Genomic DNA, 13,923 nt, shown 5'->3' with positions numbered 1-13,923 from the left:
AACATTCAGCAGAAAATGACGTCACGAACATTTCGTCGATCTTTCGAACAGAGCACCCACCATTTTGTCGGTAGAGGAACAGCCAGGAAATTTTTAATTGTCATAAATATTATGAAATCGATTACGATATATTCGACTCTTGTAAGTTTTGTTATTTATTACAATAAGTTTAATTATTTTATCTTTCTGACACTTAAAACTTGTGAAGTAAAAATTTATTTTCGAAAATACAAGAGACATTTTTTCAATGTAAAGATATTTATGTATGTATTATAAAATTAACTTATCAAAATTATAGAAATTAAATGAATTTATAAATCTCTCAAAACCTTGACAATATATATTGTCGATAGAGAAAGGGAGAGAGAAAAAGAGAGAGAATACGAGGATTTATACCGACAAAGTTCCAACGGTATTTAAACCAAGGGGTGCTCGGTGGCTTCCACTCGCTAGAGTGCAATGACCGGCAAACTGGAGAGACTTTAGATTTATCAAATTATACATACAGTATGTACAATATTCTGTACGTTTAAATTTAATCACATTTCTATAACTATCAGTTTTATTATATCATTAAAAATGCAAATATTTTTTTAAATTATATAAAAATCTTACAATAATTATTGCACACACAATCATATAAAAGAGTAGAAAGTATTATGAAGCTCTTCCTCCATATCTTGGTTCCATTTAATCTTTTCTAACGAGACTAATTAAAATGGTTTAATATGCGAGTTTAATAATTTAATATATTTATTATTTTTTTGTAACAGGTGATTTTGAATAGCAAACGACTTACGTGTATCTTTTGGTTAGTCGACCAAATATCTGACCTCGATTGATGGTCGAATTGCATAATAGCTCCCGAAAATTTCTTAAGTCAGCGAGCCAAGTCGAGCCACGCGATAGTTGCAAACCGCGCGCAGAAACCGCATACAGAGGAAAGAGAGAGAGAGACTTGCAACCGGTAGCGGAGGTGGTGGCGATGATGGTGGCGGTGGTAGAGACCAGGACTCCGCACTCTCGATCGTGACCTAAGAGCGAGCGAGTGAATACAACGAGCAAATGTAAAAGCGAGACCGAGAGATTAACCGATGCGGGGGAGGAGGAGAAAGAGGAAAGACCTCGGTACAGAGTGCGAGAGCGAGAGGGAAAGAAGCGGCGAAGACCAAGTAGTAGTAGGTGGACGATGAAGCAGGCGATGGTGGTGAAGCAGAAGAAGGAGAAGATGGTGGTGGTGATGTTGGTGGTGGTGATGTTGGTGGTGGTGGTGGTAGGAGAACCAGCCTCTCCGCCAGTCCACGTGTTCAGTGTAGTAGCGCGTTATGACCCGGATGTTAGATCGTAGCCGCAGTTTCGCGAGTACCTGCCGACCCGGATGTCCTCCCGCTCGCTGTCCACCAGTGATAGACCACTAATGACTTCCTGGCCACCGAAATATGTTCAATCGGTAAGTTACAGCCGCGAGATCAACATCCTTCTTCCTGTCATCGTCTGATTAAAACTGTCACTTGGTACTTCGGCGACGACTACCCGCTCGAATGTACAATGCGTCGCGTTAAAAATTACCCTAAAAAGTCCTGCGCGGTTTTTCTCGCTAATTAAAAATTTGTACGACTAGGAGAGAGATTTGATTTAATATAGAAGATTCCTCGATCGTTACTGATCCTTCTCATGCGGATTCGGGGGTGAGTTTATTCTTTTACGATCGTCTAAATACATAGCGGGTATCTCTCCAAGGATACGTAGCGATTCATGTCAAAATACGAGATGCTGAATGTGGATTTAGTGGGTGCTACAAGGGATTTTTTGCGCGCGAAAATCGGACGCATCGTATGGCGCGTCACGCACGTGTCGTATGCGCGTGCAGCAGCAAATGACAGTAACGTCAGTGTGTGCTTGAAGGATAGATGCGAGCAAGTCTACGAAAGGCGCCAGCAAATTACGAAGGGACCTGATAAACGCCGAAATTGCGAATCTACGTGACTTGCTGCCGTTGCCGCCCTCGACACGCCAGAGGCTTTCCCAGCTGCAGCTTATGGCCTTGGTCTGCGTGTTCCTGCGAAAAGCCAATTACTTTCAGCAAGGTACGTGAACGGCAACTTGCATGCGACATTAAATCTTAAAGCTCTGTGTGTGTATATTTTAACATTACGAGCAAATTTCCCCTGCGAGCTAAAAATCTTTGTGAGAAAGTAGTTGTTCAAAAATTCAATTTGAGATGTCAAAAATGAAATACGATGTTTACGTTGCTAAGAATTTTCAAAGTTTTAAGTTATAAATACGAAAACTTTGAAATATTACTAGCTTCAGTTCTTGAATATTATGCATAATTTTCTCATATATGATGCATAAAGAGTAAGATAAATCACTGATAATAATAGTTACGAGATAGTTTATTAAATATTAGCGTAATAAAAAAATAAATACAAAGACAAAAGCAATATACGGTCCGGATGATAACAAAACGCAATAAAAAAGAAAGGCTAAAAAACCGTAGCGCAAGATGTTAAAGCGTAAAAAGTAATAAAAGACTCTAAGTAAGAGACATAATATATTAATAATCAGTTAGATATAAAAATACATACGTACGTTTCGATCTTTTCAAGATCCTTTTCAATGTTCAAGAAGTCGTTAGAAAATAAACAAATTTAAAGTAATAATAACAGAGCGCGATGTTATTATTATTTTAAATTTGTTTATTTTCTAACGACTTCTTGAACATTGAAAAGGATCTTGAAAAGATCGAAACGTACGTATGTATTTTTATATCTAACTGATTATTAATATATTATGTCTCTTACTTAGAGTCTTTTATTATTTTTTACGCTCTAACATCTTGCGCTACGGTTTTTTAGCCTTTCTTTTTTATTGCGTTTTGTAATAAAAAAATTTGATTAAACATTTCCGTATGATTTTTTTCAAGTTTTTAGAGAACGAAAAGTCTCTCGAAAATTCGATTCGAATTGTGCGAGCATATGATATATAATGTTGGGGAAATTATCTAACGTGTGATATGATATACGCGTAAGTTGCATTCCGCCAAGTTACAACGTGTTGCTCCATAAAATAAGGAATAACGATAGGCGATAAAGCGAGTCCATCGCGGTATCGCGATTACTATATCTTTACTGTAATTCATATCCATCGGTCGAGACTTCAATGCCGGCAAGCGCGCGCTCGTGCCATGCAATTCACCGCGTCTGTACTCTGATATTTTAGAGAGCGCATTGGTACTGTACTATACGTAATGATTGGGACACATTGTATGGCCAAATATGTCCAATAGCTAAATCAGCATTATTCGATACTGTAACACAGGAATATTAACGCACACACACAATTTTTTACAATAATTAAAAATACTCTTGGGTTTCTTTTCTTTGATAATAAATTAACACTGAAATACAAGTCAAATAATAAACGCAATAAACTTTATCATTACTAATAATATTTGCTTTTTCTATTATTTTGATAAAAACTGTATAATTAAAATTATTAAAATTATATCAATGTAAGAAAAAATTTTGTTTGAGTTGTCTCAATAATCAATGTGAGGAAGAGACAGAAAGAGAAAAAGAGAGGGGAAAGAAAAGAGGCAGGTAAAACATACCGTTGGCACACGATTGCAAAAGAAAGCATCGTTATTGCTAAATATATATCACGGAAGTTTCGAGATAATTTCTACGGTAAAAAAACCGTTCATTCGTTGATGAAAACCGATTAATTTTTTAATTGATACTTAAAAATTAAAAGTTTGGCTTACATACATTGTCAACACGTTTTATTCGAATATTTATTCGGTCTATTTTGAAGAAAGCATCATTTTGTGATAGTAGCAAAATTTGTAAAAAAGTAGGAATTGTGCAAAATGTGTTGCTTCAATGCTGATTCTATAAATTTAATTCTCTCAATAAAAAACATTCGATAGTATCAAGAATTTCTCGTGTGCTATCATCAATTAAACGTTCTGATTCCGAGATACTGAATTTGGAGAATCTTTTCGGTGGTTCTCGAGATTTCTGCTCGCTTCATCGTCGTAATCGGTCGACGGTTTGCGTTCAAACAATCCGCGCGAAGGAGAATTTCTATTCGGTCGCGCGGGAGTCTGTCGGGTAACCCGGCTATGAGGGCTTCTCGTAGACACAGAGAGAAAGAGAAAGACGGCGGGGAAAACGCGGTAAACCCGGTGGGTACCAATAACGAGAGAGGAGATCCGCAAGAGAGAGGAGAGGAGAGGAGAGGAGAAGAAAGAACAGGAGAGGAGAGGAGAGAAGAGGCGAGGCAAGCCAAGCCGAGCGCAAAGCAAAGCGAGGCGAAGCGATGTAAGAAGGCAAGATCGGCCGGCGCGCGTTCAAACTCAGCGGAGTCTAAGCGCGAGTTCCGGGTGATCCGCTGACCTGTCGGCCTTTGCAACAACACTCTCACGCTCCTGTAACCCACACTCCTCCCCCTCTTCTCTCTTCGTCTCTTTCTCTCTCTACGGTTTCTTCTCTTCGCCGCCCGCCTCGGCCTCCCTTCCTCTCTCTCTCGCTCGTTCTTCCTCTCCACTCTCCTCTCCGCCATCCTTGTCTCCCTATCCTCCCCCTTTCTAGCTATCTCTTTTTCTCTCTCTTTCTCTCATTCTTTCTCTCTTCCTCGCGCTCATTGTCTCGCAGTGTATATCGGATACTATAGTCCCATGTAGCGCCGTTAGTAAACGCTGCCGTGCTGCATTAGCATACGCATTTTTCCTTACCCTTCTCCTTCTTCCTTTCGTTCGCGAGGTACATGCCTCTTTCCCCTTTACTTTTTCGAGGAACCCCCGAGCAAGAAGGGTGGCGAACGCGCGAAAAAGCATGAGATTGAAATGGGTCTCTCTCTCTCTCTCTCTCTCTCTCTCTCTCTCTCTCTCTCTCTCTCTCTCTCTCTCTCTCTTTCTCTCTCTCTCTCTCTCTCTCTCTCTCTCTCTCTCTTCTTTCTCGATCCTTTCCGTTGGAAGACCATCGTGAGCGATTAAGGCTCGAGATACAATGAAGCGTAAGAACAGCATATGAGGAATCAATACCTTGGTATCTCGGTCACATCTGCAAAATACGAATTATATTTCCAGGATATCGATCGGACGCGAATGCAGTTGAAAACAGCTTTTTTACAGTCGCGATATACGTTATCGAATGCGCTCGCACGTTTTCGCTTTGCGTAAAATAAAAATAGAAATAACGATTCGCGTCTATCGACACTCTTACTGGTAATAAACCCACATTACGATTATGTATTGATAATGAATTATCTTTTCTTTCTTTAAATATATTACATTGTTTTTTTGTTCAAATTGTACCAACAACCAAATATGCGACATTATAATTTATTTTTCACACATTACACGTTTGATTTTTTAGATATTTTGGTCTTTTTATTTTTCAGCGCTGAAAAACTACCCGTCCGAGTCTTCGAATATTCCAACACCCAACATTGGGTTCTCAAAAGTAATTTTGTTTTCAGTTCACTTACATTAATCATTTCTAATAATTTTTTCTTTTTTTAACTATCGTTACATCTTTACATTTGTCTACTATGTATTACAAACCTTTTGGTATCCATCCATGGAATCATAATCCATGAATCTTTTCCAGGCAATGTCCGGCTTTATCATGATGATGACGCAGCAGGGAAAATTGTTGTACATATCAGAAAATGCGGCGGATTATCTCGGACATTCTATGGTAAAGTAATTTCGTTAATGTAACATCGGATAATATGGCGCGTTAAGATGATGTTCTCGAGGAGCAAACGTTATTCGTTACATTTGAAACACAAATCGCAATAAAATAAAAAAATTTCAGGAGGATTTACTCATCCACGGGGACAGCGTGTACGACGTGATCGACAAGCAAGATCATATAGTAGTGCAAAATCAATTATCCAGAAATAGTCCGATTCCAAGTGACAGAAGATTATTTCTCTGTCGAATCAACGTGTCGAGAAATTCTCGCAGACAGCTACGATTCGGTGATCAAAAGGTGATTAAAGTACCGCCAGTTATTCTGACATCATCTATTTTTCGCGAATATCCCATTATTTGCTTCTCGCCACAGGTAGTCCTCGTAGAAGGTCATTTCCTGCCATTTGTGCCCGTCTGCAACCGCAATGAATTCGTCTTCCTAGCTTCTTGTACTCCGGTAGTCTTGCCAGAGACTCGAGAAAGCATCGTTCAGGGCGCAACCAATATCTTTACTACGATTCACTCGATGGACATGAAGTACCTGCACATCGATAAAACGTAACGTTTAATATCGACATTATCGACAATATGAGAAAATTAGTTTTGTTTGCAAAGCTCCGCTTTTTTCTTAAAAAACTTCCGTTTCTTCTTTGCAGCGCGGAAAGCCATTTGGAGTACTCTCGTGCCGAATTAGTCAACGTATCCTGGTACAATTTGCTTCATTGGGACTCCATAAGGACCGCTTACTGTAAACATCAAACCGGTATGTTAAAAAGAATTTCTTTAGCAATAGAAGAAGAATAAAAATTTTTCTGCACGAGAAACTGCAACAATGCTTAAAAAATATATTTTATTATTTTTCTTAAAAATTAAATTTTTTCCATTTAATTCACGATTTTAGTTATTCAATCCGATCAAGAGCGATCTACTACCGCTCTATTAAGGCTGCAGAGCCGCTCTGGGAGATGGTTCTGGGTACATTGCGTGTTGCAGGTCAAGGATACCTCCGATGAATGCCAACATCCTATCATCGTTTGCACAAATCAAGTACTCACGTAGGTTTACGATTTTTTATATACTTATTCTTTTCAATATCTATTTACTAAATTACTAAATTTATTATCAAATTAATTGATTAATTAATTATTTAATTAAATTAATTAATAATTAATGTATTATTCCGTTTATATCATACACATACATACATATACGCACAAACATAAATAATTACAGCGATAAGGAGGCAGAAGTAATGCGCTCCAGTTCGTGGCTATATCAGTACTCCTCTCAGACGAAATTCACCTACGGACTCTGTCCCGGCGGTCAAAGTCGCGGCATTGCGTATCCTTCTGCAGGACAAACTGTCAATCAAACTCAAGAATATATTCGAACATATTCCAATGATACTGATGCTCAGCACTCGCCGTCCCTTCATCCGGACCGGTCCGAATCAGAATCACACATGGCCCCGAAGAGCGCACAGCCGATAGATTATCCCGGTAGGCGATTGTTGCGAGACGATGCGGAGCCAGTGGACATGTCGATAAGCAGCGCGGAGCAGCACGAGGGTAGGAGCGTGCAGACCGCGATCGTGGATCATCATCATCAGCAGCAGCACACTCTGGACGATCCTGTCAGGTACCATCATAAGCAGTACCACAAGAGCTCGTTGCATGTGGCCGGCTATCGGGCCAAGTTTGTGCAGTGCCACAGCGGACAATACGTCAGCGGCGGCTGCGCGGATGTGCTGTCAATGCCCGGCACTAAGTATTACCTTACCGACCTAGACCGGGACTACTGTTGCGGTCCAGAACGCAGCAGTGGCCTGCACAGCAAGCGTCCGTCGACAAAGGCATTAATTGCGCCACCGACACCATCACTGACAGCCGATTCAGCGGCGCCGCCGCCACCGGATACCATCTCCCTGGAGAACTGGGGCGCCAGCCCAGCCTGGTCGGATGCATTACAGAGGGTCCCGGACATGGTGCACCAGGAACTCAGCCCGTATATCACCACACCGACTACACCGGTCAACACACCTGATTCCGATACCCTCGGTCACTCGGAAGCGCCCATCTTCAATTTTGATTGGGCCGGCACTGAGCAGCACGTACCCAACCTGAAGATCACCTTCCACCGTGGCAGCACCACGACCACCACCACCAACCATCCCGTCGTCCAGCCTAGGAAGCCGCATCAGGACACGGTGCAACCTATTACGCTACAGTTACCACGTAGAAAGGGACAGTCCTCAGAGAACGATAGCAAAGACTTTTCGAAATGAGCGTAGAGGGACGTAGTGTAAAAACTTACTAGAGAATATCGATATAAAATAACGATTAGCTTCTTAATAAAAGAAAAAAAAGAAAATGTAAGAATCTAGAAAACAAATTAGAAAAAATGATAAAATATTATAAAAAATTCATTTAAAGGAGTCCAAGTCGAGAGGATCGAATGTAAACATAAAAGAGGTGTTCAGACACAGTGTCATACTCTCTTTCTCTCTTTCTAACACATAGCTTTTGTCACAGACAACGGAGTATATTCTTCCAAATTCTCTATCGGTATCGCATTACACAATTTTCTACACGCTCGCGTTCGTCTTTTGTTACTTTTCTTTTTTTTAAATCTTTTTCATCACTGTCTCTTTGGCGGCTTATACACACATTTTACTCTCGAATCGTAAATTCTTCATTAATATAAAACACGTATATAAACATAGACTGATTACATCGGTGTTTACAATAATCTACGATTAAAAAAAGGTCGTACATTGTTTCGTTTATCTCCGGTATACGCTTTTATGCGAGAACATTCGTTTTGAGATAAATAGCACGCATCGTACGCGTATATATATATATTCCAAGTGTATATATATTTATATATATATATATAACTATATGTATGAGTGTGCAGTGTCGTAAGAGGGTACCCAGGTACATGCGCTATATGTGTTTGAGATTTCTTTTGAAAAATACCTAAATCTCTTATAGTTTAACACACGATCATGAAATATATTCGCTTTGTACATTTTAACGCATTTTCGACGAAGGAAAGTTTCTTTTTTTTTCTTTTTCTTTGCGCAACGTGTATGTTGTGTGTTACATTATGTCTCGACGTGATACTATGGAAATACATAAATAAGGAAGAGAGGCAGTTAATCATCGTATCGTAGTACGTAGCAGTTTCCATCAGTTCTCGTCTCTCTGTTCTATTTTTATTAAACAATTATCGATGTTTCAATCGGAGGTCCAACACGGAAATCCATCGTGCATAAATACGTGCAGTTAACTTAATCGCGACCAACGCGCACGTTTATGGATTTTCTTTTATAATAAATATCGAAATTAATATTGTGCGAACTGTACCTGCGAAACTAAATTTTAAAAATATTCTCCGCAGTGGAAAGAAATAATTAAAAAGTTTACATGCGAAAGCATAGATCGGTGAACGATTTTTTTATACACTTGAGGATAACTTTTCTTTCCAACTTCTTATCTCGCGTGAAAACAGACTATAGAATGTATTCTCAAGCTGTTATGCTATTTCTGACATTCCTCGAGGAACGTGAATTCTTATGTAACAAGATAACACCTTGCACTCTCACACTCCTTATTTAACATTGTAAGTTCTTGCCATGCTAAAATTGCCATATTAATAATCTTACACTTTAGCATTTACTTTCCGAAAAATGTATAATAAATATTCTAATGTGATTTGTACCGCGCGAAAGGAAAATGAATCCTATTTTTTAGATAAGATTCTCAACCATTTGATTATATTACTCCTTAAAAATAATCGATTTCCTTGATATTATCCCAGACTCCTATATAAATTGCGATTTTTTATTCTGCGTTAAAATGTCGAGGTATAAATGTCTCGAATTCTATAAAGTATCAATTACACAATCTCTTCGCATTATCACGATGATTTTCCTCCTAACACGATCTCAGACCATAGATGTTTCAGTGCTCTCGGAATCGCGATACATATACTATAATAAGCCTAACAAAAAATCTGCAATCTACTTCGATAATTTCTTTCGCTCGCTCGCAAAAAAAATACGAGTGCAACGAAAACGTCTTTTTGTCATGTTCGCGTGTACGTTGCGTTTATCATTTGCGTTTTAGATTCGCGGGAGGTAATTCGCATCGCACGATCGAGATCGAATCGCGCGCGCGGAATCAATTATAAAGGTAAAAAAATATTACCGCGAATCCCTACTCGCGCTACTCCTTTTCCTTGTCTCCGTATATTCGGCGACGTACTCAAAAATGCCGCAAAAACGCGAGAAATTATACAGATACACGTCTTCTTAGAGTGTTTCTCTCGTGTGAGACACATCTTTCCGCATACCGTTGCCTTTCGCTATAAAGATACATATATAAGATATATATTTATATATATATATATTAAACATGACAATTGCTTGTACAACATCTCGATTATATATTATCAGACATTTCTTTTTCTTGAACTTTTCTTCAACATTTTCTTTAACATCTATTAGAGGAAAAATGCTTTTAAATTTGTTATCATTATAAGAGACATATTGGCTGTTGGTTTGTCGCACACATTGGAAGAAACAGAAGTCGCGTAGTTTATCGGTGCAATTGCTCGCGTAATGGCCTTTAAATCGAGCGCAAATCCTCGTATTAAAAGTACTCGAATAATGAATCGAAATCATATGTCGATTAATTGTACTCGATTAATTGCGTAACTAACGACGCGCAACTGTGTCATCGCGTCCATTCGATGTACCTAGGTTCGTGATTAACGTTACCTGATGTAAATTACATCATCGAGTTTCTTTCTCGTTGAGATACGCATATACCGGGTGAAGTGTATCGAAAATCTCTCGGATTATTATACGCAGAATGATGAGCGATCGAGAAAGACGCATAGAGATTTTCGACGACGCGCCCGTAGGTGCGTATCTCCCTCGCGAGTACTTTTCGCGACACTGCACCGTGTGTATATGTGTAATGTTGATTGCGCGCGAGAGTGCGTGTTTAGTGTGCGTGGGTATTTTGTACAAAGGTACAAACGCACGCGTGCCGACGCGTACATAGGAACGTCGCTTGAGCAGGAGCGATTATGTTTCTCGCTTTGAGTAGTGGAAGATACGCAAAATTGCTGGAGAGAAAATATTTTCAGATTCACTTCACAGGAGATATTATCGAAATATTTTCAGAAAGTGGCGATGAATTTTGTATAGGCTAAATCACAATTAGTTTCAACATTTGTGACAAACACGTATGACTCGTGAAAAATAAATTACGCAAAATAATGAAAATGCACATGTATTAAAAAAAATTATATCTTTCTACTATAATATATATATTCAATTAGGGAAATGATTGCGAAATTGATCAAAGTGAAGAGCTCGCAGTCTTGATGGTCACTATAGGCATGTCGGCGCGCGTACGATTGACTTTGATTACTTTACGAGCCTTCGATTGCTAAAGTCGTGTATCGTCACAGTGCTCTTATCTTATTTGTTTTATTTAATTTCATTTTTTTATATATTAACTATACTTTTTCGGTATCGTTTTCCAAATAGCCTCGAAAGTGCGCTCTACAACATTCCTCCCTTTCCACCTTCGTCTACCTTTCTCTCTCTCTCTTTCTCTCTCTCTCGTATAATCTTGGTATAATCTTTTAAAGCTTCGTTTGGCACGTATAATTAGAATGTTATTTTTAGTTTTACGGAAGAATTCGATTTAGCGTTAATCTCTCTCTCGTTTCACCTAATCGCTAATTATCCTCCCGTATCCTCCGCTGGCCGTGCCAGCCATCACATCTATATCACTGCCCCCCTATCGTTCCCTCCCCGCATTATTACATTTAAACACATTCATTTACAGTTTTATACTTCGCTACGTCGTAAAATTTACATCGAATGTTTACATCGCCCATCGCGGCTTCGCGCGATGTATAGAGATATATATCATCTCGTAATCCGTTCGATATTTTTTACTTAAATAGGTTCTTGTGCGACTTAGCTTTTTTTTTCTTCGTGTCTAAACCCCCATTGCTACTCGCCATCATCCTCCTTTTTCCTTCTTCCGGAAGGAATTTCTCGAGAGCAGCGCGATGCTTCCGGACGACAGCGAACCGCATCGGGGGACACCGGTACACCCGGATGTACCGAGTATACCGGACACGTAATATAATTCCGAACGCGCGACTCGCGTAAGGTTCGCGCTGTTCGGAGAGATATTAATGAACGTTATATTCATGGCAGTATCCACGTCGCGTTACTTCTTGCGAAACTCGGAGACCGGAGCTGCATGCGTTTTGACTAGTGTTGACGGCCGACTCGCGCTTCCCATCGCGAACGGGTCCGTCCCTCTTTCCTTCTACGATGTCGCCAATTTTTCTCAATCTTCCGGTAGAGATAGCGTCAGGTGTTATTACATTTCCGGGAAGATAACCTGAACATCCGACAGAACTATTCAAAGAGAGAGTTTTGAATAAAATCAAGATGAGAACCCTCAGTTTCTCCAAAAGGTCCGCGACCCAAAAAAGATTATAAGAACCACTGCGGTATATTAACAATTCACGCGACCCGTTATAGACAATCGATACCGTTGAAATTTGATATTATTCGCGAGAATATTGTGAACAAACAAACCGTTCTTACATGCATAGAGCAAGGACCCGCTCACGTCGATCGGTGTGTCATATCGTTAACCCCCCGACGGAGAAACATTAGTTTTTTCTTTTTAATAAACATCAATGTAGTTATACAATAACGCAATTACATTAGAGAGAGAAAGAGCATTAAAACTTTGAAATGTTACACATTGAAGAACCGGATTAACAACGTAATCATCAACGATAATAAATTTTCATTATGACAAAGTGCGAAAGCGATAGAAACGCGATTGTCAAGGGGCTAATCTCTCTCGTTATCGTGATTCAATATCACACGGGAGAAAAATAACACATCTGAGAAAAATCCAGTGTCAGTTTCTCTACGTAGCGAAAGTGCACAAAGGATTGATTGGATATTGTCGATCTAACAATCAGAATCCGAAAGATGCGCGGCTCAAACGACCGGACGTACTCGAACAACGTCGATAGGAACAGGGTAGTTTGGCAGTCGCGAGCGCCAAATTCATTCGCGGCAGTTTGCCGGTCTCCTCGCTTCCATTTCTTCGTGCGTTCTGAGAAACGCGCAAAAAGGAGGAAAAGTAAACGGCAATATAATAATAATAATGCAGCATTGCGTATGTATGTATATGAATATGTGTATGTGTACGCGTATGTGTATATGTGCGCGAACGCGCGATCGTCGACTTCCAATTTTGCGAGATGTGGAAGTGAGCGAAAGGGATTGAACCGATGCGAAAAGATTGAATTACGCATCGGTTACTGATATCATCCCCGGTCGACCGCGGTGCCGCGGTTCCTGCTGTGCCACTTACACTTGAGAATCCTCACGTAGGTTCTGCGGAAGGCCGCGTTGCACAGCGCGTAGCACATCGGATTCACAGTACTATTGATGTAGCAAAGGTAATAAAAAAAGTCCCACAGCTCCTGTGGTATGTACCACGAGCAGGCGGTGATGGACTTGAGGAGTACCAGAATGTTGTACGGGGTCCACGTGATGATGAACGCCAGCAGAATCGCCGATAGTGTTTTCGCGGCCTTACGATCGGCCTTCTTCTCCTGCAGCTTCTTCTTCTTCTTGTTCGGTGGCTTGTTCAATATACCTTTGCCCGTCGTCGGCGCCTTCGGTATGTTCTTCGCGTTTAACGGTATCCTGACGTCCGGCATTTGCGACGGCCTCCTCATCACCGTCGACGGGCTCGGTCCACCGCCGAGACGGAAAACCTTGCCGGCACTGCCGACAGTGAGACCACCGCCGCCGCCACCGCCAGCACCACCATCGTCCTCGCTGTCCATCATGCTGTGCAGTTGAATCGACATAGACTCATCGTGGATCATCTTTATGCTCGGCCCCTCGCTGTACTTGCCGCCGTTGCTCGGCAATTTGATCAGAATCGTATAAACCTGGAAAACGAAGAAGGCGTGCGCATACTATCGGTCCTTGAATAATCCATTCGAGCGATTTCATAAGATAATAGAACATAATAATCATAAGAATTTTAATTTTTGTATTAATCATGCGTGATATTAATTTTTCTAGATAAGATAACAATATAATTGTCGCTTTTTGAAATATATAATACTGATGTCTCGCAAGATCT

The 13,923-nt window shown here is 40.2% G+C and overlaps 2 protein-coding genes across 9 annotated transcripts in view; one reads left to right on the top strand and one right to left on the bottom strand.

Annotated features, from left to right (window-relative positions):
- The first annotated feature begins 50 nt into the window (after positions 1-50).
- Dysf (neuronal PAS domain protein dysfusion) lies at positions 51-9,463 on the top strand. 5 transcript variants are annotated; one of them, XM_083089515.1, is made up of 11 exons: positions 51-141; positions 299-507; positions 774-1,450; positions 1,911-2,087; positions 5,407-5,468; positions 5,616-5,705; positions 5,826-6,002; positions 6,078-6,262; positions 6,361-6,467; positions 6,606-6,759; positions 6,938-9,463. In XM_083089515.1, the coding sequence occupies exons 4-11, from the start codon at positions 2,039-2,041 to the stop codon at positions 7,986-7,988; spliced, it is 1,875 nt and encodes a 624-aa protein (XP_082945641.1). In that variant the 5' UTR covers positions 51-141; positions 299-507; positions 774-1,450; positions 1,911-2,038; the 3' UTR covers positions 7,989-9,463. The 5 variants fall into 5 exon arrangements, with proteins under 5 accessions (XP_082945641.1, XP_082945640.1, XP_082945638.1 ...); XM_083089514.1 differs by having other exon boundaries at positions 1,906-2,087; XM_083089512.1 differs by having other exon boundaries at positions 354-507; positions 1,906-2,087; positions 5,826-6,262.
- Machr-a (muscarinic Acetylcholine Receptor, A-type) overlaps positions 8,179-13,923 on the bottom strand; it is a 20,409-nt gene continuing 14,664 nt past the window's right edge. For all 4 annotated transcript variants that reach the window (XM_083089518.1, XM_083089519.1, XM_083089517.1 and 1 more), the window contains exon 6: positions 8,179-13,726. In XM_083089518.1, coding sequence (XP_082945644.1) covers positions 13,091-13,726 — 636 coding nt within the window. In that variant the 3' untranslated portion in view covers positions 8,179-13,090. The remainder of the gene's footprint in view (positions 13,727-13,923) is intronic.

This window comes from Camponotus vicinus, unplaced genomic scaffold (assembly GCF_025532165.1).
Source record: "Camponotus vicinus isolate PSW18456_S1 unplaced genomic scaffold, iyCamVici1.0 SCAF_14, whole genome shotgun sequence".
Classification (NCBI taxonomy): Eukaryota; Metazoa; Arthropoda; class Insecta; order Hymenoptera; family Formicidae; genus Camponotus; species Camponotus vicinus.
This window is presented reverse-complemented; position numbering and strand designations above follow the sequence as displayed.

Bases quoted from the DNA above. Each gene is read 5' to 3' on its own strand.
- Dysf (XM_083089512.1), top strand. The intron at 5,469-5,615 runs GTAATTTTGTTT...AATCTTTTCCAG, and splicing joins CCAACATTGGGTTCTCAAAA to GCAATGTCCGGCTTTATCAT. The intron at 5,706-5,825 runs GTAAAGTAATTT...AAAAAATTTCAG, and splicing joins ATTATCTCGGACATTCTATG to GAGGATTTACTCATCCACGG.